The 26,060-nt window shown below is 42.3% G+C and overlaps 1 protein-coding gene across 2 annotated transcripts in view; it reads left to right on the top strand.

Annotated features, from left to right (window-relative positions):
- The window catches only part of SYT16 (synaptotagmin 16), a 103,222-nt gene extending 80,726 nt beyond the window's left edge, over window positions 1–22,496 (top strand). For both annotated transcript variants that reach the window (XM_061464212.1, XM_061464213.1), the window contains 4 exons: window positions 2,012–2,259; window positions 6,097–6,540; window positions 7,626–7,815; window positions 19,858–22,496. In XM_061464212.1, coding sequence (XP_061320196.1) covers window positions 2,012–2,259; window positions 6,097–6,540; window positions 7,626–7,815; window positions 19,858–20,171 — 1,196 coding nt within the window. In that variant the 3' untranslated portion in view covers window positions 20,172–22,496. The remainder of the gene's footprint in view (window positions 1–2,011; window positions 2,260–6,096; window positions 6,541–7,625; window positions 7,816–19,857) is intronic.
- The last annotated feature ends 3,564 nt before the right edge of the window (window positions 22,497–26,060 follow it).

The following is a 26,060-nucleotide window of genomic DNA, read 5'->3' as shown; positions in this document are numbered from 1 at the left end:
GGATGATCAGGAGGCTGAAGCACCTCCTGTATGAAGATAGGCTGAGGAAGTTGGGGCTGCTCAGCCTGGAGAAGAGAAGGCTGCGTGGAGACCTCATAGCAGCCTTCCAGTATCTGAAGGGGGGCCTATAGGGATGCTGGGGAGGGACTCTTCATTAGGGACTGTAGTGACAGGCCCTAATGAAAGTTTTAAAACTTACATAGGGTTAAAACTTACATAGGGGAAGTTTAGATTGGATATAAGGAAGAAGTTCTTTAGTGTCAGGGTGGTGAGGCACTGGAATGGGTTGCCCAGGGAAGTTGTGAATGCTCCATCCCTGGTGGTGTTCAAGGCCCAGTTGGACAGAACCTTGGGTGACATGGTTTAGTGTGAGGTGTCCCTGCCCATGGCAGTGGGGTTAGAACTAGATGATCTTAAGGTCCTTTCCAACCCTCACTATTCTGTGATTCTGTTCTATGACTTGTATATGTTCAGGTCCCTCAGAGGATCTCAAACCTGATCATCTTCTGTGATGGGTGGGACTTCATTCCTCCAGTCCCTGCCTTGAGATTCAGGGAACTCGAGAGATATGGAACAAGCAATTGCCAGTAAAAACTGAGGCAAAGAAGTTGTTAAGTACCTCAGCTTTCTCTGTGTCAGTTTTCACCAGGTTCCCTGTATCATTTATCAGCTGGGAATGAAAACATGGATTCATCTAAACCAAAGCAAATTACTAATTTTCTGTTAAACACAGTAATTAATATTATTTTAAAAGATGAGAGTTGGAGACCAATTTTGAAAAATATGATTGTTCTGTAGTGATGACCTTCTTGAGAACAAACCTGCAGGTTTGAGGACAAGCAAGCAGGTGGCCCTGCTTGGGCTGGGGGTGGACAAGATGACCTCCAGAGGTTCCTTCCAATCTCAACCACTCTAAACCACAAATAGTTGTGTTTGCAAAGGAAGGCATTCTGTTTTCATTAGTATTGTCAGCAGTCTGGGAGCGCAACTTATTTTCTTTCACTGTAAATGCTCCTTGCTTATTTGAAAGAAGGGGAGACAAAGCAAAAGCAAGGCCTGGCATCAGATGCATAAAGAGGAGGAAAGTCCCTGTTTTTCTTCTGAAAGTTCTTGCAGAACACATTCAAGGCCAAATCATGATTTTTTTTCATCTATGTCCCTCACATGTAATTATCTGTGTCAGTCCAACCAGAGAGCTCTCGCTGATACATTCAAGTAAATGCTCTGTGTTCACAGTAGAGACTTCTGTGGGAAAGAGGATACTGTACTCTAACCAGAGAAAACTATTTTGTTCTCATTGATAAACCTTTAGCCCATGGAGGAAGTGTGTAGGATCAGATAACTTTTAACTAACGAAAGCAGGCAGGAAATGAGGGAACACATCTCCCCCCCGTCTCTCTTTAGACCGTATAGCCCCAGTATGGGATTTGGAGATTCCTAGCTGGCTTGTGGGACTGGTCATGTTCTCCCAAGTTCCTGGGGATGGGTAGTAGGGTTGTGGTGGTACCCTGTTATGAAACTCCTTTCCCTACCAGTACCACCTGCTTGGGGCAATGCTAACTCCTGTTGTTTCCTCCTCCTTCTCCTCCTGCATAGAAGCAAATTGCTGATACCTGTTCATCAGGCCTGTGCTGTGCCTTTCTGTTTTTTGTCTGAACTGTGTTTTCATGGAAACAGTTGCTTTGGGGCTGCAAGGCAGCCCCAAGGCACTTCAATATCCCAAAACCTCAATTGATAATTACATTTGTTGGTTAACTTCTTCAAGTAAAGGCAGACGGTTTCTCAGTTCAGGATGGGGTGAGAAACAGCCATGTCCACTCCACTGAGTGATTTATACAGGCTATGGTGTTTTATAAGTTCAGTGCTGCAGTACACAGAGGTAGAAACTGTCTTGCATGCACTGGAGATGAGTGCAAAAGAAAGGAAAAGAGAGAAAAGCACATTTTGGGAGGTGGAGAGAGAGAAATTTCTTCTAATCCCTCTGAAATTATTTTATTTTGAAAATTATTAGGTCTGGATGGACTAAGCCAACTGAGTTACCAAGACAGCCTATCCTATGGTGAAGATGACCATTTATCTGTTGATTCAAGAGCAACAACTGAGAGTAGGGGCATGGGGCAGCATGAAGAGCCTAGGATGGAGTCCAGTATTGCTGATGCCATTAGGCCGCAAGCCACAGAAGGACATTTGGAAGTGGATACCAACCAGGGCTTTGAAGTAAGTGATGCTACTGACAGGTCATCGCCTTGGAACCCCAAGGTATGGTGAATTGTCATGTATTACCCACAGCATAAGCTTTCAAAGAGTATTGGGGGCCAAAAAATATTAGAGGAGAAATGAAGTGAAAAATTGGTCAGCACAGAATACGGTAGTGGTACTTCCCTGTGCATGTGTGCATGAACATATGCTCCTCTCTACATGTTTTCCCTTTTTCTGGTATTTTATCTCTTGCTACTAACACTCATTCAGAGAAGCGGCCCAGAGCTTTGTTATTGGCTGTATGTGCAGGGTGAGTGTCTAGGGACCTGGTGTATGGTCGCTGGGTCAGACCTGTGCCTCTTTTTCCAGGTAGTTTCTATGGCTTAGGCAGTGGACGCATCTGGAAAGCTGAAGGCAGCTGGTGAGGGTGGCCCATGACATAGACGAGTGATCAAAACTCTGGTCCCCATTGATACTAGGCATCCTTCCAGGGAAGGAGAGAGCCTGAGGTTGGAGCTCCTCTGCTTTTCCTTAGCTCTGCCCCTATAATTTGAAGACTTAAGAAAGCATTACAGATTTTAAGGCATTGTAAGCACCTGATGACTTAGCATCTCCATTTTCTCTCCTATTTTTTCAGTGTCACGTGTGGGTTTTCATTATTACTTTACCACAAGATTAAATTTCTTGAAAAAAAAAAAAATCAGCCTGCATCAGATATATTAAAAGAACAGCACAAAGGTCACATCTTCAGCCTGAGTTATAAGGGACTGTTCTTCAGCTGTGGAATGAATACCGCCATCAAACTCTGAGGAACAAGGCTTTGAGGGAAAGGTTCTTTTCCTCAGAGCATGCTGCCTGCAGCAAGTTAAAGAGATGGAAAGCAGTTCTTGGTGCATATGCTGCAGCCCTAAGAGGAGTTTTGAACAGATTTTGATTTGCTGTACAATCCAGTTCCCCAAAATACTACGCTACACATGGGAACTCCGTGCACTGGCAGCTCTGTCCTCTCTTTGCTGTGTGCCTCTGAAACACACTGTTTGTCTGCCCTTCTGAGGCTCATTTCTCCTTTTCAGCGTTTGATGTACATTGCCATGGTTTACGTGCTGCAACGTCTCCAGTGTCCTCTTGTATTTCTTTGGAATACATGTCTTGTTTTGCTCCTGGTATCTACATTTTAAAAATGCAAAGAATGATTATAGAATCAGGGGGCAGGTATGACTAAGTCCCAGTTTATGTACTACAAGCAGCTTCTCATCCAAAGGTATTGTGTGGATTAATGAAAGACTTTATTGCAGGAACTAAATGTTCTGACATGCCAGAAATGTCCAAGCACTGTTATGCTCCACTCAAAGGACCTCTCTTTAGAAACAAAATGATAATTTTATGCCCCTGCAGTGCAACCACAAGTACTATTTTAAGCCTTGTCCATGGAACTCCTTCAGGTTTCTCTGGCAGATGCTTATTTTACCTCATGAAGTGGATATTGGCTGTACTGGACAACTGGGTTAGACATACAGTATCAATCTGTATACTTGGCTTGACGTCTCAACAGCTGTGCTGAGAAAAGAGGAAGAAAGAAATTTGGATGACATACCTAAAACCCACACTTTCCTTGTATTCCAGTTTAAATGTCTGTATAACCGATATTTTCATGAAAGGACAGCCCCAGCCCAGCTCTGAAAGCTGAGGGGAATTCTGTTAGTGACTTCCACAGAAAGATAATAGAGCATCTGTAAGCTTTACGTGCTGAAAACCTGTACAGGGGTGAGTCCCAAATAGTCTGATAGGACCAGGCCGTGGTGTCTCTAAAGCTTGGCTGCCCACAGAAAGGTCAGTGCCACAGAATCTGTCATTTCTCTTTCCCTCTCTGCCTCCAGTTCATGCAGTTTTCTCTGCAGTGGATGTGGCCAGAGCTGTAGTAGCACACACCGAAATCTCCTGAAATCCAGATTCTTTCTAGTTTTTCTGTCAAAAGCTAGGTGATAACTGACCTTCAGTCTACTCTACGTGCTGCCAGGAGATGAGATACTCAGCCCTGTTGTGCTTCAGTCTTTGTACCTGTGGGTTTATGATGAATTTGCATTCTCCAGCTCAGGCATGTTGATGAAAGCAGTTATGCGGCAGGCACAGTTATCTCCTCACTTTAGCCGCAGTTCTTAAATGTCTTGATTCCGTCTTCTCAATAGCAAATGCACAGATGAAAGTAGGGAGGGGTGAACATGTGGAACATGAGTCAAGTGCAATCCCGTTACATTTCCTTCTTAGATATTATTTCATCAGCCAGACAGAAATAACTTGACAGCTACACAGCAGCACTTAGCATTTACATAACATCACAGTCTCTCCATGCAAGCTGGCCTGCCTTGCATTTTTGTCTTTGCAGCCTGCTGTTCATGCAGAAAGGCATTTTTATGGGCAACCAAGTAATTTTGTGTGCTATCCAAGCGTTGGATATCATTGGGCATTGCTTCCTCAAGTCATATGGCAGCAGGTCTCCATCACTAATATGCACGCATGGACTTTTGTATTCGTATATATGAATCTTAAGCACATATGAAAAGCTGGAACATTGCACATCATGGCAGATGAACTTGAGCACTCAAAAAGTAGATTGACAGCAAGTAGATAAAATTTTTGAGGTTTGTCCAAGGTCTTGTTTGGGAGACATGCCACCCTAGACACTTGTGAAGGGAATTACGTCAGAAGTCCTGTGGCCCATCATCTGTACTCTTAACAATAAGATTCCTGATCTGTACTCTAAACAATAAGATGTTGAAGTGTTACTTGAAATGTGAAAGAAGATAAATGTTTGAGGAGGAGGGTGACTCAGACTGCTAGTGACAGGCCCTAATTCACCTTCTGGCTATTAACTGAAAATCTTTCCCTAGTACAGTGTATACTCATGTTTAAATACAAGTCATTGATCACTATAGCAACCACTTTATCACATGAAGCACATTCTAGCTCTAAGATAAAAAAGTAGTTTTGAACAGAAATGCACACGCCTACTCATCAAAAGGTAAGGTGAGGTGTTTTTTATCTTGTTTTATCAAGATGGTTCTTGTTTTAAAAGTAGATAAAAGATTGTGTGTGAATTGGTTTCAGCATGTTTTGATTATTTATTTTGAATTTTTATTCCAAATGTATTAGTATCTGAACTGAAGGAACAGATGCTTTTCTTTGGGAGATTTAAAAAGAGAATAAAGAGTAAATATGTATTTAATCAGACTGTTTTTCTTGATTATTGTTGCTTTAGCTGTAGAAAAGCTATTGAATTATAAGGCAGCATCTAGAAATGGAATTTCTATTCTGCAAGAAATTCTGACATCTTGATTTCCCCTCCCTTCAACTCAAAAGCAGTGCTTAATTTTTGTTTTATTTTCCAGTGTAACAAAATATCTAAAAATTTAGCAGATTTGACTGAATTGTTTGATTTTAGTAATGGAAAAAAATCAGTTTTGAAAGAATTCCAGTGTATATTCGAAGTAATAGATGAAGCTGGGGGAGGTTAATAAAACTAAACCTAAATGTCTCAGGATTAATTATTAATATCTCAAAACTGAGGGTTTTTTTTGTTTTGTTTTGTTGGTTTTTTAAATTTTTTTTCTAGAATTTTTGCCAAATTAAATCTTCTGCAAAACATTTAAATATCGATGAAACTTTTCTTTGGAAATGCTTCAACAAGTGCTGTTGCTTACTAGATTGTATGAGGAATAGTACACAAAATGAGGCAATTAACTATCCCTGGCCTTTTAGAAACAGTGGGATCCTTATTTTGCAGAGCAACTGCCTGCACTTGCAAGCACAAGTGAGGAGAACAATTTCTTTTAAATAGAGTAGGGATCACAGAAGCAGTTGAACTTCAATGGGGCTTTTACTTCTTCCTTCTCTTTGCAGGAACATACTGAAGTGAATAGCATACCAGCTCATCATAGTGCTCATGAGCCCATCTGTAAATGTGGTGATTTAGACATCCTCTTCAACTATAAAGCCTCAAGTCAAAAGTTAGTAGTTACTGTCTTAGAAGCAAGGGGTATCCCAGACAAAGACCGCAGTGGAGTGAACACCTGGCAAGTGCACACAGTGCTGATGCCTAGCAAGAAACAGAGGGGTAAGACAAGTGTTCAGAGGGGACCGATCCCCATGTTCAAGGATAAAATTACCTTCAATAAACTGGAGCCAGAGGAGTTAAGCAGCCATGGCATTCGTTTCCGACTCTATGCGGTGCACAAGATGATTGGAGAGAAGATGATGGGTGAGCAGTTGTTCTGCCTGAGCAACATCAGCCAGGAAGGGGAAACAAAAGTGACACTGGTCTTGGAGCCAAGGAGTAACTTGAGTGTAAGTTTGATGGATGAAACATGGACTCTGTAAAATTGTTCACCTGGTGAATGGGGACCAGCTGTGCTGACACCTTTCATTCAGAGCTATTAGGGTTAAACTGGTGGATCTGTCCTACTGTCACTTGAAAATTTATCGGTAAGGCCATATCTTCCCCACACAAAGCTGTGTGTTATTAACAATGGCTCAGCTAGCAAACTTAAACAAAATCATGTAGAGGTACTACATATAAACACATCAAATGCTGTGTCATTCAGAAATAATAGGCTGGTTCTGGAACCACCAAGGCTAATTATGTCTTAATTTCAACAAGGACAGTAGTTTTTTGTGCACTGTTACGTGGGTGGATCTGTACTACTACCACTGCAAGAGCTACCTCTTTTGGCACTAACACCTAGCTTGTGGATTTCTGTGTTGTGCAGTTTACATGTTATCAGAAATGCCTAGTAATGTTCCTTTTCATGAGAGGTGGAAGTGAAAAGGGTGGGTCTTGTGAGGAAGAACTGGTTGTGCTGCTTTATAGTCTTCCATGCACATCACAGTTGTATCTTGCTCTGGCTCTGCCAATCAATTTGTATAGATGAGTTCTGTCATGATTCATTGTCTAAAAAAAGCTCAGTGGGAGGTGGTGCACATGAAATCAATAAACTGTGTATTTTCCAGCAGAAGGGGGGGGGGGCGGGGGTAGGGTGGGATAGAGAGAGCATCATAGTAACAAAGAAAGAAAGAAAGAAAATTCACTGTACATGACCTGAAAACCCCAAACTGCAAAATGCATTCCATCCAAAAGACATTGTCAAGGGAATTTACTGTGTGTTTGATGTTGTAGGATGTATACTTATCTCAGAGGCTTTGATTTACACTAGTGATAACACATTACTCAGAGTTCCTCATCTTTAAAGAGCAAGTTCAGAGGTGTGTTTTTGTAAAAGTGATGCTCTGATTCTGCTGGAGCCCCATCGTAATTCATTCTTAGTCATTGTTATTTCTTAAGAAAGATCTTACTAAACAAGGGTAAAAGATATAAATTAAGGGAGGGTGGTGTTGAATGTCCTGATGAGTCTTTCAGTGCTCTTTCCCTGCAGAGTGCAGACTCTCAGCTTAGTCTGTCAGCAGTCTCTCACAGCGATAGTGCTTCTTCAACACAGTCCCTGTCGCATGGAGGGGTGCCAGAGCTGCTTGTGGGATTGTCATACAATGCCACTACAGGGCGGCTGTCAGTGGAGGTGATCAAAGGCAGTCACTTCCGAAACCTCGCCATTAATAGGCCACCTGGTAAGTACTTTCACTGCTGTTAAATAACACCATTGAGTCAAAATTTGGTTTTTATTTTCTTCCTCAAGATACTCAATTAGTCATTGCTGAGGTAGGTTTCCTTGCAGAACATCTGATTGAAAATTAAAAGCATTATTTCAAATACGTGTGCTGGTAATTTTTGCCGTGTAATTGGAGGCAATCATGAAGACACAACTGATGGGACAGTAATACTTCAATGTCTCTTTTATTGCATATACCTTGACAAGATCTGATTATGGCGAAAGTGCTATTATACCCAAAGAACAGAGCAATTCTCAGCAGATCCATAAAAAGAAAGAAGCACTTTTCAAGTGATTATATGTTACCATGTGACCTACAGAGGCCCTGCCTAGTGCCAGTAAGTGTTTCCCAGGGCTATACCTTGTTTAGTCCCCTTGTTGTGCTGCTGAGGGCTAGGTGATCTGGCGCTTGGGCCCTTTGGGATTCTGCTGCTGGGAATTCTCTGCTGCCACAAAAGGAAATTTTCTGCAGAAAGAAGTTTTGAAAGTTGTTCTTCTGGGTTGCAGCAGTTGAGTTCTCTTCCTGCAATGCCTAAAGGAAAAAATGGAAACTGCGTTACATGAGGTTTAGTTAGTGCCTGAGCTGTAGTTACTCCCTGACAAGGACAGTGGTGCTAATGTCCATGATAAAGCAGCCGTAGTGCATGGTGTTACCTGCATTGTTGCTGGGGTCTCTCATTCAGGGGTTGAATGGCAGTGCTGTATTCATCTTGTATTGTTCATTTGCCTCCTGTCTGAAATCAGCAGCTAATGGCTATGTGAAATAATATTTTCTTGTTTGTTCATGTGCTTGCTTTCTGTGATGTGCTTGCCTGCCTGTCACAGGTAGTAACCTTTGACAGTCCCTTGCCTTCACTGGATTTGACATAGTATCTCCAACTTGCAAAATGCTAAGGTTGCTTTTGCAAGATACTCTGCATTTTGGCCCAGAGCTAAAAAAACACTTATGTAATATTTCAATATATGGATGTGAAAACTTGAGTTTCCACTAAACTATACTTACGTATATTACAGAAATAATCTGTCATCAGTCAGTCCCTTGAGAATTAAGGGCAAGTCTATGCAGCAGTAATAAAACATGACCCCAGTCTGCATAGCCTTTGCAAGTCTTGCATTAGCTGTGGCAACATAGCTGTCCATTGAGTTAAAGACATGGTCTTGTTTGCAAGAACATGTCTTACTAAAAGGTTTCATGTTGGCACCTTTTTAGTAATTAAAAGCAAAGACAGACTAAGACAAATGTTTTAGCACATGCTGTAGCAAGCAAGCTCAACTGCATTTATATATGTTGCAGTGGAGATACGTCCTAAAGGTTTATTCTCAGAAATGAAATTCAAGTAGTCCAAATACAGCTCCAGGTTAATTTACTACAGTGTTTTTTTCTGGCATGTTTTCATGTATCTACCTGTGGTATTGGAGTTTTATCTCTTAGCTGCCTGAAGATGTGGATTATGCAGCACTTCTGTTCTTAAATCAGGCCCTGTGCAAGTTGTCTTGTGTCTGGCTGGGTCAGGCATATGTAGTGCCTACTCTTTTCCCATAAATTGAATGTCTTCACTGTATAGAATTCAAATAATTGCCTTCCAGCTTCTCACCTGCAATAAATTATTCACAGGTTTTGGTATTCTTCTAACAAATGTCTTTCTGGGTGCATGTTGTGTAGCTCCATGTGTTACAGTAAACTGAGCAGCCCTATAACTCATTGTCTATGAGTGCTGGCGAGTTGTGTCTGTCCTGGGCCTCTGGTGGGATAGCATTTGGCAGGTTAGTCATGTGTGTACATGTTAGCTTTCAGCATGGGAAAGTTTAGCTGCCTTGATTAGACATCCCATTCAGCTTCTTAGCTGGTGGGTGTACAGAAGTGCAGTAGTTTGGTTGGCAGCAACTTTAAACCTGAGAAGCATTCTGTGTTGATGGGATAAGAACAGGAGCAGTATATGGGAAAATGATAACATTCCTTGAGGGACATTTTGATTTAGATTCTGCCTGAATTTTCCATTTTTGTGTTTGCAGGAATTCAGATAAGCGTAGTCTAATTGGTTTGATAAGCTGGACAATAACTTCTGTCAGCCATCCAAAGTAGTAGTCCTGGCATTGCTTCATAACAGTTCTTCAGTCTTCACTGTTAAGGCTATCTTGAGTTGTTTCTTTGCATCCTTTCCGTATCCAGGTCAACTTCAGCATTGTCAGACCAGTATCTCTTAGCATTAAATCAGTTTATAGGTAAAACACAGAAATTCATAAATGATTACAGCTGAATTCTGAACCTATCACAACCTGCTTCTTTTATTCCAAGTCACATTGTTGCTTCTGCATTCAGCATTATTCTTCTGCTCTTATAAAGTTCCCAGTAGTGTGGTGAGAAAAGGAAAACCCAGTGAAGCAGAAACTGAAAGAAGTTAGAAAGAAGAAAACCAGCCCTTGTCTCAGATGTTTGAGTAGCATTTCACTGATAACTCCTGCAGGCACTGCAGAGGAGTGCTGTGAGGTCCGATCATTACTGTCTGAAACATGCTGAATGAGATGCTCAATAAGTGCTTCTCTGGGTGAAAACGAAAACTGCTATCTCCCTTTCTGGAGGGTGAGCAAATAGCCTCTGTGTTTTCTCAAATACATCCTATCTGCAGTTCTGTTGTTTGAGGCTCAGAGGGAGTGATTTATTTCTTGAAAGTATCGTGAGGATTTCAAATATAACGGTGCTTCAGGACACTGAAATACCAAGCACAGGCTGCTGTTGAGGCAGCCATTTATGGTACAACTGAGATAAGTCAACGGGTAGAATCCATCTCCATTCCTAGCCCTGCATGTACAGAGCCTGTACAGTACCCATATGTGGTCCTGTCACAGCCCAGTGTCTTTAGTATTATCTGCTGCTGACAGCTGCAGCTATGGGGAATGTCATGAGAGTCATGCACAGCAGCAAATTCTCCAGCTGTGCTTTTTGCCCACCTTGACCTTCGCATCTGATACCTGCAGTCCTGCATAGGTGAGCTCAGAATCGCTTACAGTGTGTGTGCTCACTGCTTGGCATCCTTGCACAGGGATTTCACTGTGTACAGAAGGATCTGGACTGGAGCATTGGTGATTCTAGGTGTTAAAGACAGCAGAGGCTAAACCAGATGGTTTTGTAGAGAAGAAGAGGAAGATTGTGCACATCTCAGTTTTTCCTGGGCGTATCTTCTCCTTCACTTAAACCTTTAAACTGAGTAAGGTAAACATCAAAGTCATGGGTGATTATATGAGTAATAACTGGGTTAGAAAACAGGTGGACAACTTGGAGACTTAAATCTTGTAGGCAGTGTCTTCTCTTCAGGTCACATATGTGTAATTTAAGGATAGTTTGGTCAAGGATAAGTGTCCAGGTATTGTTTTGGGAGCATGCTGAGTTATAGGCCTGGGTCTACAATCTCTGATCACACAAATAGATCCATTATCACTCAGAGCACTTAAGAGCACTCAAGAGTATGGCTGCAGCATTGGACTGTAAATTATTAGTGTGTGCCAAAAAGCCTTATGCAGAAAAACATCTACAGTTTTGTCAGGCATGGACACTCTGTATTTTAGTGCTAATGGGTTGTATACTGTGCACCTCATTCTCTTTGGTTCTTGTAAAAATCATTAACCTATGCTAGCGTTATGCAGGGGTTCATATTTCGGTCTGTGTTATTGTATCTTCTTAGAACAAAACCCAGTGTGTTAGTTTAAAGGATGTTCATTATTATACACCACTGACAGACATATCTTAAAAAAATTATAACCAGTTACATGCTATGAGCATGGTACCTTGGGACTGTAGTGATAGACCAGGAATCATTCGTGCTAGTCAGTGAGTGTATAAACATGCAACAGAGTGATGGTCTCGGTTCACATGGTGTCTAACCTTCATCAGCTGCTTTGCTGGGTGCAGTTCTGTCTCCTCTAATCCATACTTCATTCTTTCCCCTTCTGCATTTCTTTTGCGGTTTACGCCTGTGTGTAATGCAATTTGAGAAGGACTATTGTGAAGATATTCCCTTGCCTAAGGAAAGTCCTCCAAGTTTTTCAGCAGCTGCAGAATTAATCACACATAATAATTACATCCATACATGATCATTATTATACCAGCAGCGTATTAACCCCATTAAATAAATACAATAGCATTAATGCTATTGTAGACAGGAGGGAGAGAACAAGCTTATCAGGATTTCTATTTAGAACAGGATAAATTCTTGGCATAAAGCCTTGTCTGAAAACAAACATCTGAGCCGCAGATAACAATGCCGAGGAGTACAGAAGATGCTTCCATAGAAAAATTAGCATCCTGATTGCTCTGGTATCAGAATGCTTGAAAGCCATTAGTGGATTTTATTTTATGAACTTGTTTGTGAGAGAAGAAAAGTTACTATAGCTATTTCATTCCTGGATAACTGAGGCACAGGTGAATTTTTTTAATTACTCCAAATCAGACCAGGAAGCTGGGAAAAAAAAAACCAAAACCAAACAAAAAAACCCACCACAACAACAACAACAGCAACCAAACAAACCCAAACAAACCAAACCCCTAACTTTTAACCTGCATATCTAGCGCTGAACAGGGGAACTTGCATGGGCTCCTAAATGTTTGTAATTCATGCTTCCATCTTATCAATAATAGAAGGGGGATCTATACCAAAGCAAGCTGGGATGTATTCAGTCCTCCAGAGATCTTGGTTAACAGAGCAATAGAGGTGTGGGACAGCTACTTGCTGCCAAGTACTTGCCAGTTCCTTACAGTAAGTTTGTACAAGACCAATTGTCCTCCATCTTTTTGTTGCACATACTTGAATGTAGCTTGAATAAATTTACAATAGGATCAGCTGAGAAAGTTTTGCTGAGGTTATTAAAGATGAAGCCAGATTCAAGTAGCCCCAGAAAGATGTCTCTGTAAGGAGCAGCTGGGTAGTGAGGCAGAAGATGAAGTATGGATGAACATAAGGTCTTGCATGGGGGAAGGTGTGAAATACAAACTTAATCTGGATGGACTTGGAGCTACTTTGGAGTAATATATTTATTAGGCTTATAATAAATATGTCCATGAAAATCAAGGATGAGCAATAGTAATGAAAAAATACCCCAAACAAATTAAAGGTTAGAAATACACATAGGACAAAATGAAAAATTGGTATTTGACTGTAAATATACGGTCACCAGCATAATGAATACTATGTACAGTTTTGGTTCCCTCTATTCAAATAGCATGCAGCAGAATTGGAAAGACTTCTGTTAGAGACAATCACAGGTATGGGAGCAGCTGCAGGAAGCTGCAGCTGAACAAACTGTGCCTCCCATCATGCTATGACAAAAGGAGAAAAAGGAATGTTTCACAAAGGTCTATGCAATCATAAGTGTCATTGAGATTGAATTGGCAACAGTTACTTGTTGTATTTCCTGTTACAAAACCAAAGGATCATGAAATGAAGCAAGGAGGTAGCAGGTCCTGAAGAGGGGACAGCTCTTTAATGCTGTTGAATTCCTCACTACAGAACATTGTGGATGCTTAAGTCTGGTACATCACAGGACAAGGTCACAGAGAAAAATCCACTGATGACCAATATATATGAAAACACTGCCTCTGACTTGAGTCACAAATGGCTGGAGACTGGGAAGGTATTTGGGAGAGAATCAGCATATGCCGTATTTGCCATATTTTAATGGACTTACTAAGGCATTTGGTATTGGGTACTGTTGAGTGGATGGACTGGCTTGGTACAGCTCTTCCCATCACACGTGAGACCTGGGACTGATCAGGCTCAGAAAAACAAGTCACGGAATAAGGGACTTTCAAGAAGCAATTGTGAGATTTTTGCGGGGGATGTACCATGATAATTAGATGTCAGTGATAGCATGTGGTCTATGAAAAGTATCATCCGTGTTACGCTTGCTGGGTATAAAAATGAAGATATTTCTGAATCAAAGGAGTGCATTTAAAGCAGAATGCGTGGTGGTGTCTCTCCCAGTCCCACAGCTGTGGACAAGGGAAAAAAAAAATTTCTTTCTTCTTTCCCCTCCCCAAAAAGGGGCACCTCCTCAGGGTTGGAGAGTGCAGGGAGGTGGTAAGTTGGCTCTCCAGCCCAACTCGTGTGCCAGGTGAGAGCTGGCACTGTAAAATGGAGTGGACATGGAGTTCACCAAGGAACCAAGCTTGGAGGGTCTCTGGAAGCAGCTTTCTTTCCTGGGACACCTGGGCATTGCTTCCAGAGAGCCCTGGTCTGCTCCTCTTCAGCCTGTCTCTTTGCATGAAACAAGTCAATGCTGTCAATTCCCTCCCCTAGGCCTGTCCTGGGTTCAGCTATAGCAGCCATTTTTCTCTTCCTAATAGCTGGTGCAGTGCTGTGTTTTTGGATTTAGTGTGAGAACACACCATTGTTTTAGTTGTTGCTAAGTAATGTTTACTCCAATCAAGGACTTGTCAGTCTCATGCCAGTGAGAAGGGGCACAAGAAGCCAGGAGGAAGCAGAGACAGGACACCTGACCTGAACTAGCCCAAGGAGTATTCCATACCACAGCACGTCATGCCCAGTATATAAACTGAGGGGAGTCACCCAGATGGCCCAGATCACTGCTTGGGTTGTGCTGGGTATCGGTCAGCGGTTGGTGAGCAGTTATATTGTGCATCGCTTGTGTTTATTGTTTTCCTTCTCCCCTTTTAGTTTTATATTCTCTTCCCCTGTTATTTCCCTTATCATTATTATTATTGGTGGCAGCAGCAGTGGTTTGTGTTATACCTTAGTTACTGGACTGTTCTTATCTCAACTCGTGGGACTTACATTCTTCCGATTCTCCTCCCCATCCCTCTGGGACTGGAGGAGAAGAGGGCGGGGAGTGAGCAAACGGCTGCATGGTTCTGAGTTACTAACTGGGCTTAAACCACAACAAGGCCTATCAGTGCTTCCAGAGAGTAGAGCACTCATTTCTGCTGCATTCTAAATTAAAGGCACTGCTGGTCAGTTCTCTAATGACTCACATTGTGAAGGTTGCCTGATCCCAGCCTTTTCCTTGTGTGAAAGCTGCCAGCCACAAGAGAGGGGACCTGAGCAGCAGAGACTTGGTGGAATAGGGGTAGACAGGTTGTCTCCTCAGCAACTTAACAAGCAGCTCTGAGCTCTCGTACAATTTATAGAATAGGCTGCAACCTGCCTCTGGCCTAATCCAGATATTCACTAGGGGAGGCTGGGAACAAAAGCTTGGGTTTAATTCTCCTCCCTGCTTTTTTCCCAATCCAGTTCAGAGTATTTCTGCTCACTGCTGGTTTAATGGAGAGGTAATGCCATGCCTGATGAAGAAATGGTCTCCTGGGTCTCGGAGACCTCGTGTTGGGCTGTTCTGTACAGATAGCACAGAGGCAAGCTCTGGGGCTGCTTTGCCATGAAATACTGCCATTTATCATGTAGGCTAGGAGCGTGGGCATGCCAGCTGGGTGAAATTAAGCTCTAGGCCCAAGGCTTTATTTTACTGCAGCTGTTATTAGTCTGGATTGCGGCATGCTGACATGGTTATACTGCTTTTGGAAATGAGCTAGCTTGCCTGGTGTGCGGGTGGGAAAGTCTGTATGGCACTGTTTTGTACTCTGCAATCCACAGACCTAAAGGGTCAGGAGTCTTTGGTTGTTTATTTCCTTTCTAAATATAAATTCAAGCAGGTTGTTAGATGCTTTTGTACTTGCAGTGTTCTTGTTCATGGGTCAGCTTTATTAATAACGGTGGAACTTAGGGTAAATGAAAACAGAATGAACATTACGGTCCCTGCTTGAAAAATGTGAACATATAAATTGTAGTTGATTATTCCCTTGAGCTGTCATTTTCAGTTAGTTCCCTTAGAAGGATGATGACAGAAATGGGTCATTAGAAGAATCACAGATAAAGTGGTTGCCTTTGCAGATGAGCTCTCAAGAGGTGTTTTATGGTTAGGGCAGTATTGATGGAGACAGAGCAGTCTGCACAAGGAGAGGTTTGGCCAAACCTCTGGAGTAAGATTATGCAGCGCCAGCCCAAAATGTGTCTGGCTTCTTGCAGCCTTCCTTGATTTAGTGCTTTTCACTCTGGTATTAAATGCAGAGGTGTTGATATTTTATGTATATGGTAACATTGTTCAATCCAGTCATACCAGAGATGAAAAATTAGAGTAAAGATGAGCTGTAGCACAAAATTCTGTTCCAAAGCCTATATGAAAGGAGAGCCTGATGCAGTGCTAAAATTGGTCTTGGCAAAATCAGATGTTGTTCTTGCTTCTTCACAGGCTTCTGTGTAACTGTGGGTAAGCTGCAGTCTCAGACATTCCCAGATATTAAGAGGTCTCACTCTCCTTCATGTAGGATAGGTGCCTAAATGGAAGGTGAACACTTAGGCATTTTAAAGAATGTCAAGCCTTAATCTCTCTTCTCCTTTTGTGCTTGACAGAGGTGGCCTGAGAGTAAATATACTGAAGAGCAAAGAGTGCTGAGATACCACAGTAATGAGGCCATTATTGAATCTGAGGATGTAATTAGGTGGAAAATGTTTGCCTTCATAATGAATGGATGCTCTTGCACATACATCCCTCAGTAAATTTTCAAGTTCATCCTTGCTTTAGTTCCACAAATTTCACTGTGTATCTGGGGGTGATTTTTCTTTGACAAAGCCAAATGGAGGGGAGAGCTTTTTATCTCGGAGAACCAGACTGAACCATAAGGAGAACTATGAAGTGTTTCCTAATGAGACATCTAAAAAGATGCTGCAAAGAGCACAATGGAATAAGGGCAAACCACAGTCTTAAAATGTAGTTAGTGGAGCAGAATATCAGCTCAGCCTCATACGTACCAGCTCTGCAAAGCAAATTTTAAATGCTAAATAAATTATCCACACCTACTCTTTTCTGTTCAGGCAAGCTTGATTCTTTTGGCTGGTAAAATACATCCAATGGAATAAATTTAAGAAGAGTTAGCAATCTGATTTAGTTGTCACACTGGTTTTGTGCCTGTGTTTACATGGGCATTAAAAGGGCTCATGGTGTTGGCTTTGTCCTGGGCATAGTCTCCTCCCTGCCTGCATGTTCTTCCCTGATCCAGATGATACATGCACAATCCTCATCTACCTTGATACTGTATAGAAAGGGCCTTGGTGCAAAATTATGTAGTGGATCTGATGTGTATGAAAGAAAAAGCCCAATTTTCTGACTTTGATCCCTGTTGGATATAAGTCATTGGTCATGTGATGCTTGTTTTTCTTTAAAGCCAGCTATATTACTCCTCACTTGCAACAGTGGAGGCATCAGTCAGAAGTTTGGTATCCTAGAGTTTACAATTGCAAGAAACTCATCCATTCATTGCCTGGAAAATTAACTGAGACATCCTGAAACAGCATCCTATGAAGTGTTTTAGCTGTGGTATTAGATTTAGTGTTAAAACTTATATCATCTGTAATGGTAGCGTTGTCTACTAGATTGCTGCTGAATTGTGCCTTGTGCTTCTTCTGGGGGTATTGATTATAAATTGGTTGACTCCTCTGGGGAGCACTCAAATGAATGTGCCTGCAGTTAGGTGTGATGAATCTCACCTGAGCTGCTGCCAATACTGGCAGCAGTCAGAAGGAACTGAGAGGAAAATCTAGACTTCAGTCCTCTCCCTGTCTTCTCAGAAAAAGATATAAGCATGTGTGGGTGACCTTTCCCTCAAGTAGCATGGGGAGATAAACTAAAGCATACTTCATCTGCTGTTAGTTATGTTGCACATTACCATGGCCAGATAGGATAGCAGTGACAGTGTTTGTAGCAGTCCTCGGCTGGGGAAACCCTCCCAGGAGCTGCCAGGAGATCAAAGAGCAGGACTTTTCCAGTGCTGCTCCATGCCTCCACTCTGCCCTTGCTGACCCAGTCCTACCGTGATCCCACTCAAATGCCCTCACCCTCAGCAAAGCAGTTCTCAGAGGGTAATGGGGAAATCAGTATAACACCAAGGACACATCTAGAAAAAAATGGAGTTATTGGTCCAGGAGCAAACAGAGATGGTCTCACCTCCATAAATTCCTAGGTCTCAGCACCCACCTCTTTTGTGTGTCAGCAGAAACAAGCCCCTTCAGCTTTCTGCCTATAAATGGGATTGGTTTGGAAAATACACTGAAATTACATAGAAAATGTAAGCTTTCAATTTGAAAGAAAGAAAAAAATTAAAATTTCAACAGGAAATTGTACTAATTAGCTGCTTGTTTGTATTTAAGAATCAACTTGGCAGAGATTTTTCATTATTTTGAAATCCCCTCCTTAAAAAAAAAAGAAAAAAAAAAGAAAAAAAAAAGAATATTAAGACATTTAAAAGACCCATAAAACCTCTACTCTGCACTTTATTTCCAGCAAGTTCCTCACAGCCTCAGACCAGCAGCCAGGACTTCCACAGGAGGAATGGTGCATGTTACAGTTTGTCAGTGCAAAGCAAAGCGACATCTCTACAAGCTCTGCAAGAGACTGTGTCTGGTAGTTTGCTTGCATTGTTTCACAGAACAGAGGCTCCTCTCTTGGGCTTTGTGTTTCTGATGTGTGTGAAGTCGTTACAGGTTTCAGCCCCTCAGCACCGCCAACACTGAGTATTACTGTGGGAATTAGTCCACCTCTAGTTATAGCAGTTCTTTCCTTCCCAGAAACAATCAGGAAAACATTTCAGGTCAGAGCTCTGCTTCTCTTAACAGGTAGGTCTTTGTTGGCAAGATCTACTTCATCTCCAGGGTTACGCTGGGAGACAGGTTGGCACCCCCAGCTAATGACTGGACTGAACTTTCCCCCGCAGTAACTGGATAGCTGTACAGCTGTGCAGGCTCACAATTTGCTCCTTGATTGCCAGTCTCCTGACAGCTTTTTCAGTGGAACAGTTTGAGAGGAGTGGAAAGCCCTGCTTTGGAGACACAGAAGTGTTTTCACACCTGAAGTGTAATTTCACACCTTGTGTTGCTCAGTAGATAAGTGCGTAAAATATCACATCAGAAGGGAACAGAAGAGGATAGAAATGCCATAGACAAAGACGGAGGCTTGTTATTTATTTCCTATCTTCAGCACACTCTGAAATAAGCCTCACTTGCAGAATCCCCAGGCACAGATCACAAAGAGGTTAGGAGGGGACTTTTCTTGACAAGTAATCTGTTACCATCACTTGCAGAGCGAGGTGAAAACTTACACTGAGCTGGGTCTGTGGAGCACTGGGACAACAGAGCTCTGCCTGAGACCAATGTATTAGTGATCATGTAGCAGAGGTAAATTAATTAATACAGGAGCAGCAAGAGTTTTAAGGGTGGATTTATAGGAGCACTGACCTGAACCATCCCTCTTCTGTAGCTACTAAGCCTTTTTATTCCATGTATTGACTTTAAATAGTGAATAAAACTGACCTTCAGTCCACCAAAAAAGTTTAAACGATGACATCATTGTACTTTCCTTCAAAATCAGGACAAATTAGAATTTAGAAAAAACCTAGAAACTGTCATGTCAGATCAAATAATTTCACAATGCATGCAGGTTCCCTTTCCATCTCTTTCAGGACCCTTTTAGTTTGCTATATTAAATAAGGATCATAGAGGCATTCTTCCAAAGGAGAATGGTGGATAGGCAAGTGAAGCCAAGGCAAGCCCTGGTAAGATGGCCCCAATGAAGCTTGACTGTGAGGGAGAAGGGGGAAGGTAGAGATTCATCATTTGTTGGGGAGAATCCATAGAGATTGCTGATAGTTTCCGTTAGTCTTAGACAGGTTTGCTAGGCTTGGGAGCCAAGTTTCCTCCTCTTTTCAAGAAAGTAGGGCCGAAACATGCATCAGTTTCATCCTTTTTCTCCGCAGCTGAATATGAGGAAATCCAATCCTGCTGTTTCTCATCTCAAGGATTTTCTAATGACAGCAGTCCAGCCCTCATCTATTATTCACTGTAGACAAAGCTACTCGGAGGTTTTGGGGGTGTTTTTTTGACTGCTTGGGGCTTTCATTTGTTCTACCATCTATGCCTAACTTACTATTTCCTCTTTTTTGTCCTAGATACTTATGGAAAGCTCTGCCTGCGCAACTCTGTGGGTCAGGAGATGTCTCACTGCAAAACCTCCATCCGTCGAGGACAGCCCAACCCTGTCTACAAAGAAACTTTCATCTTCCAGGTTGCTCTCTTCCAGCTCTCTGATGTCACACTAATGATCTCCATATACAACAGACGCAGCATGAAGCGCAAAGAGATGATTGGGTGGATTTCTATGGGTCAGAACAGCAGCGGAGAGGAAGAGCAAAGTCATTGGCAGGAAATGAAGGAATCGAAGGGGACACAGGTCTGCAGGTGGCACATGCTGCTGGAGTCCTAGTGGTTACCAGGACAGCCTGTGGGTCCTGATGTGATGAGCTGTCTTTCCTTGTTCTCAGTCAGCAGCAAAAAGCTGTGCCATGGCAAGCACAGTGCTCTGATGGGTCACATGCGCTTTGACCTGACTTTTCAGTATCAGCAGTCACAGGTATTAAAGATAGCAAGGCCTGGGAAGCAAGTTTAGTTCTTGTCTTTCCAGGTTGTCCTGCCTATTGTACATCCAAATAATTAATCCTAGGGAGAAGCAGTGGGAATACCTACAAAATCCTTTCCTTGGTCATTGTCTCACTCATTTTGTCATAGGTATGACCATCATAGGACAATTTTGATGCTGTTTTTTTCTGGAGTAAACTCTGTCTTCCCTCCCTCCCTTATTTATGTTAGTGAAGTTCGCAGATATTCTTGACATGCAGATAGCTCACAGAAAGGCTAACCTGCATGCAGATCACATTCTCTCCCTTTGTATTATTGTGTTTCTACGTCCTAGAAATAAGCATTTGATACCGCTATAAACTGAATGGTGTATTTTTCAGGCAGCATGGGAAAGCACTCTTAAATTCTTCGTCAACTTTCAAGTGCCTACACATTACTACTGTTTTTCTGTACTAAAAACTGATCTTAGCACTAAGCACTATCAGTATTTTCAATTAAGCATCCTGTGCACTTGTTAGCCTGCATTGTCGTGGGTTTGCATGAGAGATACCTAACATCAGTTTTATATTGTAGTTATACAATGCATGTTTAGATGTTTACTTGAAGTTCCTGGCTTCTGTCATCACAAATACCAAAAAAGACTAGAACAAGCTGCACATCCACCTTTGTGCCTGAATCACTCTTTTCTGCATCACTGTTTTACTCATATGTTACTTTTCTTTTTAAGGAAGGTTCATTCAGAAAAGCCTTTCTGTGAGCATTATACAAAAAGGCTTTAGATCATGGTCTGTGACTCTGTTAAGCACAACTCAGTGCTGAGGGCTCTTTGAGTGTGCTGTCCTGTACTATCTTCTCAGCAACTGAAAGGGGTCTGGTTTTGACACATGGAGCAGCGGAGGATGCCAGACCATGTCACCTCATCTCTGGGGCGACCTCTCCTGCAGGCAAGGAATGGGATCCAGGGGGCTCTCCTTGAGGAGCTGCTGGCTCTGTTGAGCTAACACCAGTGAGAACTATTATGCTTCCTGCCTTTAACTAAAAACAATGCAAGGAGCAGGCTTGCTGGAGAAGGTGATGATACTTTTATGTAGTTACGGTACAGACTATATTGTCATTTTCTATTTTAATCTTATTTCCTGTCTCTGTGACTTGAAGTTATGGAGATGATGGATAGGGGACATGTCTTAGTCTGCTACTCAACTATTGAAAGTTCAGCAGTTGTTAGCTGTTGCAATGTTGTGTGTGACACAGCAGAGGGTGTTCATCCCTCCGCTGTGGTGGTGGTATGTAGGCAGTAAGGTGCTGAGATCTTCAAATACTATTAACTCCCCTTTCCTGGTGATGGTAGCAAGACACAGGAATTATTTTGCTGAAAAGGTTTGTCTGTGCTGAATCACTTCATGTTTTGGTTTTGTCATTTATTGAGACCTGGCACCAAATTCTGCCTCCTACCGCACCACAGTGTCTCCTTCCCTTCAATGGTGCTGTGCAAATCTAACTAATGCAAATTTTGGCACTGGCTGTTTGACCAAAATTGATACTCGGTGCAGGTTTACATCATATACATCCAGACTAGCCAGACCCTGCGGGCAGTGGTGTGATACATACAGGTTATCACTTGTCATACACACAGTCTTTGTCTGTCCTCGTGAGGCAGACAGAATAATCTGCATGCAGAAGGACATCTGGTATAGGTGATACAAATTATTTGACAGGACATGGTTTTATATATTCTTATCACTTACCTGTCTGAGCATCGTTTTTCTGATGGTGGGTATCCTATGAAAGAGGGTTGCCCTTACTGCCTAGATAAGCTGGTGTAATATCTGCTTTGCACTACTGAGGCTTTGTATCACAAATAACCCAAATACAGCTCAGCAAGTAAATACATTTTTGACGGCACTGTTAATGTTGCTGAGTGCAAGAGAAAATGAGCATGTGAGTGGTAACCAGCAGAATATAAATGGTTTTTTATTATGTACTTTTATTCTGGAAAAAAGTAAAGAAACATCCCAATTGAAAAGATGCATTTGCTGATTTCAGTTGTTTTCCAGTCTCTGCGTCTTTTTTCCTGAACTGCATAAAATGTGTATACAAGTGTTTATAATTAATTTTATTATCTGGGATGTGTATGTATAATAAACTTAGTGAGGTTCTCTTCATAACCTCTTGAGCCTGTGAAGTATTGCTTATGTTTCATGATTAGCTAAGGGAAAAGTATAAGCTGATAATATGTTTCAGCAGTGAACTGGAGATAACCCAGATTTATAACAGTGTGATTAAAAAGAGTGAAAAAGATACTCCTAAGAAATGATGAAGTAAACTGGTTTTGGACTTTCATGCCATTTTCACATCAAGATCTTTTCTGAAGATACAGCATTAAGGGAATTGAATTTTAATATATCATTTCAGTGTAGAGTATCAGGAGTCAGAGCAAAGCGAGTGCAACTAACTTGCTTAGAGTAAGTTAATATCTGAGCACATTAAAACCTTGCTCTCCAATGGAAGCAGGTTGCTGCATCTTTGCAACAACACTTTGGCCTGATTTTTTACTAGAAATTTTAGAGGGAAGGGAAAAGGCATGACGCAAAGGGAACATTGGGGTTTTGGAGCTGCAGCTTAAAATGTTAGTGCATTTGTGGGGTTCATTATGTTCCTACTGAAGCAATGGAAGAATTTAGGAATCTTGGGATGAATACAGTGCTGGATGCTGGGGTTGTTCCTGCTTGCTACCTTGATTTTTCTTGCTTTTGTGGCTTATTTTTCTTTTTAGGATTAACTGTCTGTGAAATGAAGGCTTTGCAGCAGCTCCTCCATATTTCATATTCTTCCCATTGACAGATTGAATTAGCCATTGCTAATATTGATACAGGCTGGCCTTGTGTTCATTGTCTTATGTAAATACAACTGCTCTTTCAATCACTGCTTCAACCCCTTGTTTCTTTTGGAAGTGGTTGACAAGACTGAATTCCCAGAAAGATTGCCATTCCTTGGGAATCTTGACTTGTACTTGGCTTGCAGTTGGCAATGGTCAGTAGACTTCAGGCCCTGTGCTCCACTGGCTTCTGTCCACATGGATGCTGATGCTGGTGCCTGACTTCTGCTTCTGTGGGGATCCAGATGGGGAGAAGAGATGTGGGAGGGCCATGGGGAGTTTAGCAAGCCGGAAAGAAATGGCTGACCTGGTTCTGGAAATGCTTGGGACTTGCAAGTCCAGATAATAGAGGTTTCCTAATGCACTCTTGTTTTCTAGGGTAATTCATCCCCTTCTAACACCACTGTCTGGAATCCCCTTATAGCTTATTTGAATTTTCTTCTCTTGAGAGAGAAAAATAAAATAAAAATCACAGCCTGAAAACCCACAAAACCATTGTGTGGAAAGGAACTAAATGCACTGGCATAAGCCCAGAATATTGTGGGCAAGTGCTCTGAACACATCTCTCTATCTTGAGCAGCATCGTTCAGCTAGTTGCAGTCTGTTCCTTCCTTGGTCTCTCTCCAGCCAGCATGCCCCTGTCCTGCCAGGCACTCTGCTCATGTTTTATTTTTCATTTTTAATGTGTATCGACAACAGAACAGAATGATCTCACCATGTTTATGTTCCCCATAATAATGGTGACTTTCAACTGATGCCCACAGGAATGAGTACCTCTTTTAGCCCACTGAGCTACAGCTACAGCTTACTGAAGTGCCCATTTGTAAAGGCTTTGTCTGGATGGTCTGCTACATCGTTTGTTCTGTTTGGGTTTCCTTTTTACCAATGTCTTTAATTACCTGGACCCTGCTGCTCTCTCCTGTCGCTCTGGCTTGTCTCTCTTTCCCTTGAGGGGTAAAGTGGGTCGTGCAGCTCCTGGGGCACATGAACAATACTTGGGTATATATTTAGCGGCTGCAGATCCCGATAAGTTATTTGGTGCTTTACATAATAGACTGATCTTCAGTCATGAATGTCTTTAGATGTTCTTGGATGCGCAGAACCAAAGGCTGCTAGTCACTATTGATCATTTCTCCAGCACAAAGCTGAAGGTGGCAGCTTGGCAGAGGAGCAGGCATTTCCTCATTTTCTCCTTCAGCTGAAGCTGGTGATGACCTTGGAGCTAGCATGCCTGCAGAGCTTTCTTTCTGCTCCCATATTTATCATCATCTTTAATCTGTGTGATCACAGCACTTCATCTCTCGGCTTCTCAACTGCCTTCTGCCCTTTAGCACAAAAGGTGGACAGAAAGGGTGAGCAAAGAATGTGGCCTTCTCTATCACATTATCCCCAAGGCTCCAAGGGAGCTGACTCCTGGAGGGGTTGTCTTAAAGTTATGATGTTCATGATCAAGATCTTGCTGTTCTGCTTTCTAGTCCTTGTGAAGTTTGAAGCTTGTTGGCTGGGCTGTGGTACTTTAATAGTTATGAAGGAGTGACACCCGTTCACTGCAGTGTGGACTGCGTTAATGACAGAGGAAACAACCTGTTCTCTACTTGCTTTCATCTTTCTTTTTTTACATAGCATCATGCTCTGTAAAAGGACAACAGAGCCTGAAGGAATTAGTATGCAGGAACATCCACTTTCCATTTAAAATGTACTAAGTGTGATGTTTGTGACTATGGTTTGAAGGGGAAGAAAGCAGCCAGGGTTTGAGGAAGAACTCACACTTGGAATGAGGCAGTTTTTTCCCTTCAGTGTGCGCTACCCCAGCAAATACATTCTCATACCCCAGGCAGTGATGCTGGCTCCCAGCTGATGTGCTTCTGTGAGAAAAGCAGCCAGAAGCTGACAGATCCTAAAGCTTGGAAAGACGTACAGGGTAACTCAGCATAGGTGGTTTGGGTGTTTATTCAGAATCTGGTGCAGATTTAACAAGCTGTCAGGCACGAAATGAAAACCCCAAGCAGTGGCCAGGAAGGTGGTGGGGAGAAAAGGCTCTCAGTGTGCTTGTGCTGCTGTAGAGCTGGGGGTTTGCTCGCTCTGTACTCCAGAAAGCAGCACAGCCGGGCTGCACTGGCGTGAAGCCTGAGCTAAAACCCAGTTTCTCTGCATGATTCCAAGCCGAAGGCATACAGCTTTTTTTTTTTGCCTCCTTTTTTCTCAGTGCTGAGTGAGCTTGTGTCTTCCTGCAGCCTACGCTGTAGGCCCTAAGAAATGAATGTGTAAATATTTTGTCTCTCACAGCAGCCCAAGGTCATCTTTCTGGAACAGCAAACAGGCACAGAATCCAAAGAAGATCAGTCTGTCATATGAGTAAGGTTAGCATCTGCACTTACAAATGACAAAGGCTATTAATCCTCATGCTGTAATCCCCAAGCTGTTTGCCAGCTGGCAGCAGGAAGATGTTCTTGCTCAACCCACACAGCTATCCATGTTTTTTCACCTTTATGAAGCAGATATAGGTCAATACTGTAGCCTGGATAAAGAACTTGGTAGATACCATTCATCTCTTCTAGTGTTACAATCCCTCTCGGCTCCACACAAGCCATCTGTACAAATGAGGGTGTAAGAGCAGAGCTGCTGGCTGGGCTCTCCCTGTGCTGCTCCCCCAGAGTAGAAGGCTGAGGGTGAGATTTTCTTCCCCTTGCTCTGCTCCCGAGTTTGCCATGGGAGGATGAATTTTGACATCTCTGCAGAGCTGAACAGCCTGAGCTAAGCACTGTCACTAGACAGGTCTTTGTACACAGAGCAGGGAAAATCCAGTGCTTGTAGAAGGCAGGTAGAAGTCCAACACTGAGACTTTTTTCATCCTAATTTAGG

The sequence above is a fragment of the Pezoporus flaviventris genome, unplaced genomic scaffold (genome assembly GCF_033815535.1).
Source record: "Pezoporus flaviventris isolate CSIRO_AGI_PZ_B2104156 unplaced genomic scaffold, CSIRO_AGI_Pfla_v1 ptg000036l, whole genome shotgun sequence".
Taxonomy (NCBI): Eukaryota; Metazoa; Chordata; class Aves; order Psittaciformes; family Psittacidae; genus Pezoporus; species Pezoporus flaviventris.
Note: the sequence above shows the minus strand (reverse complement) of the source record. Positions and strands in the feature narration are given on the sequence as shown.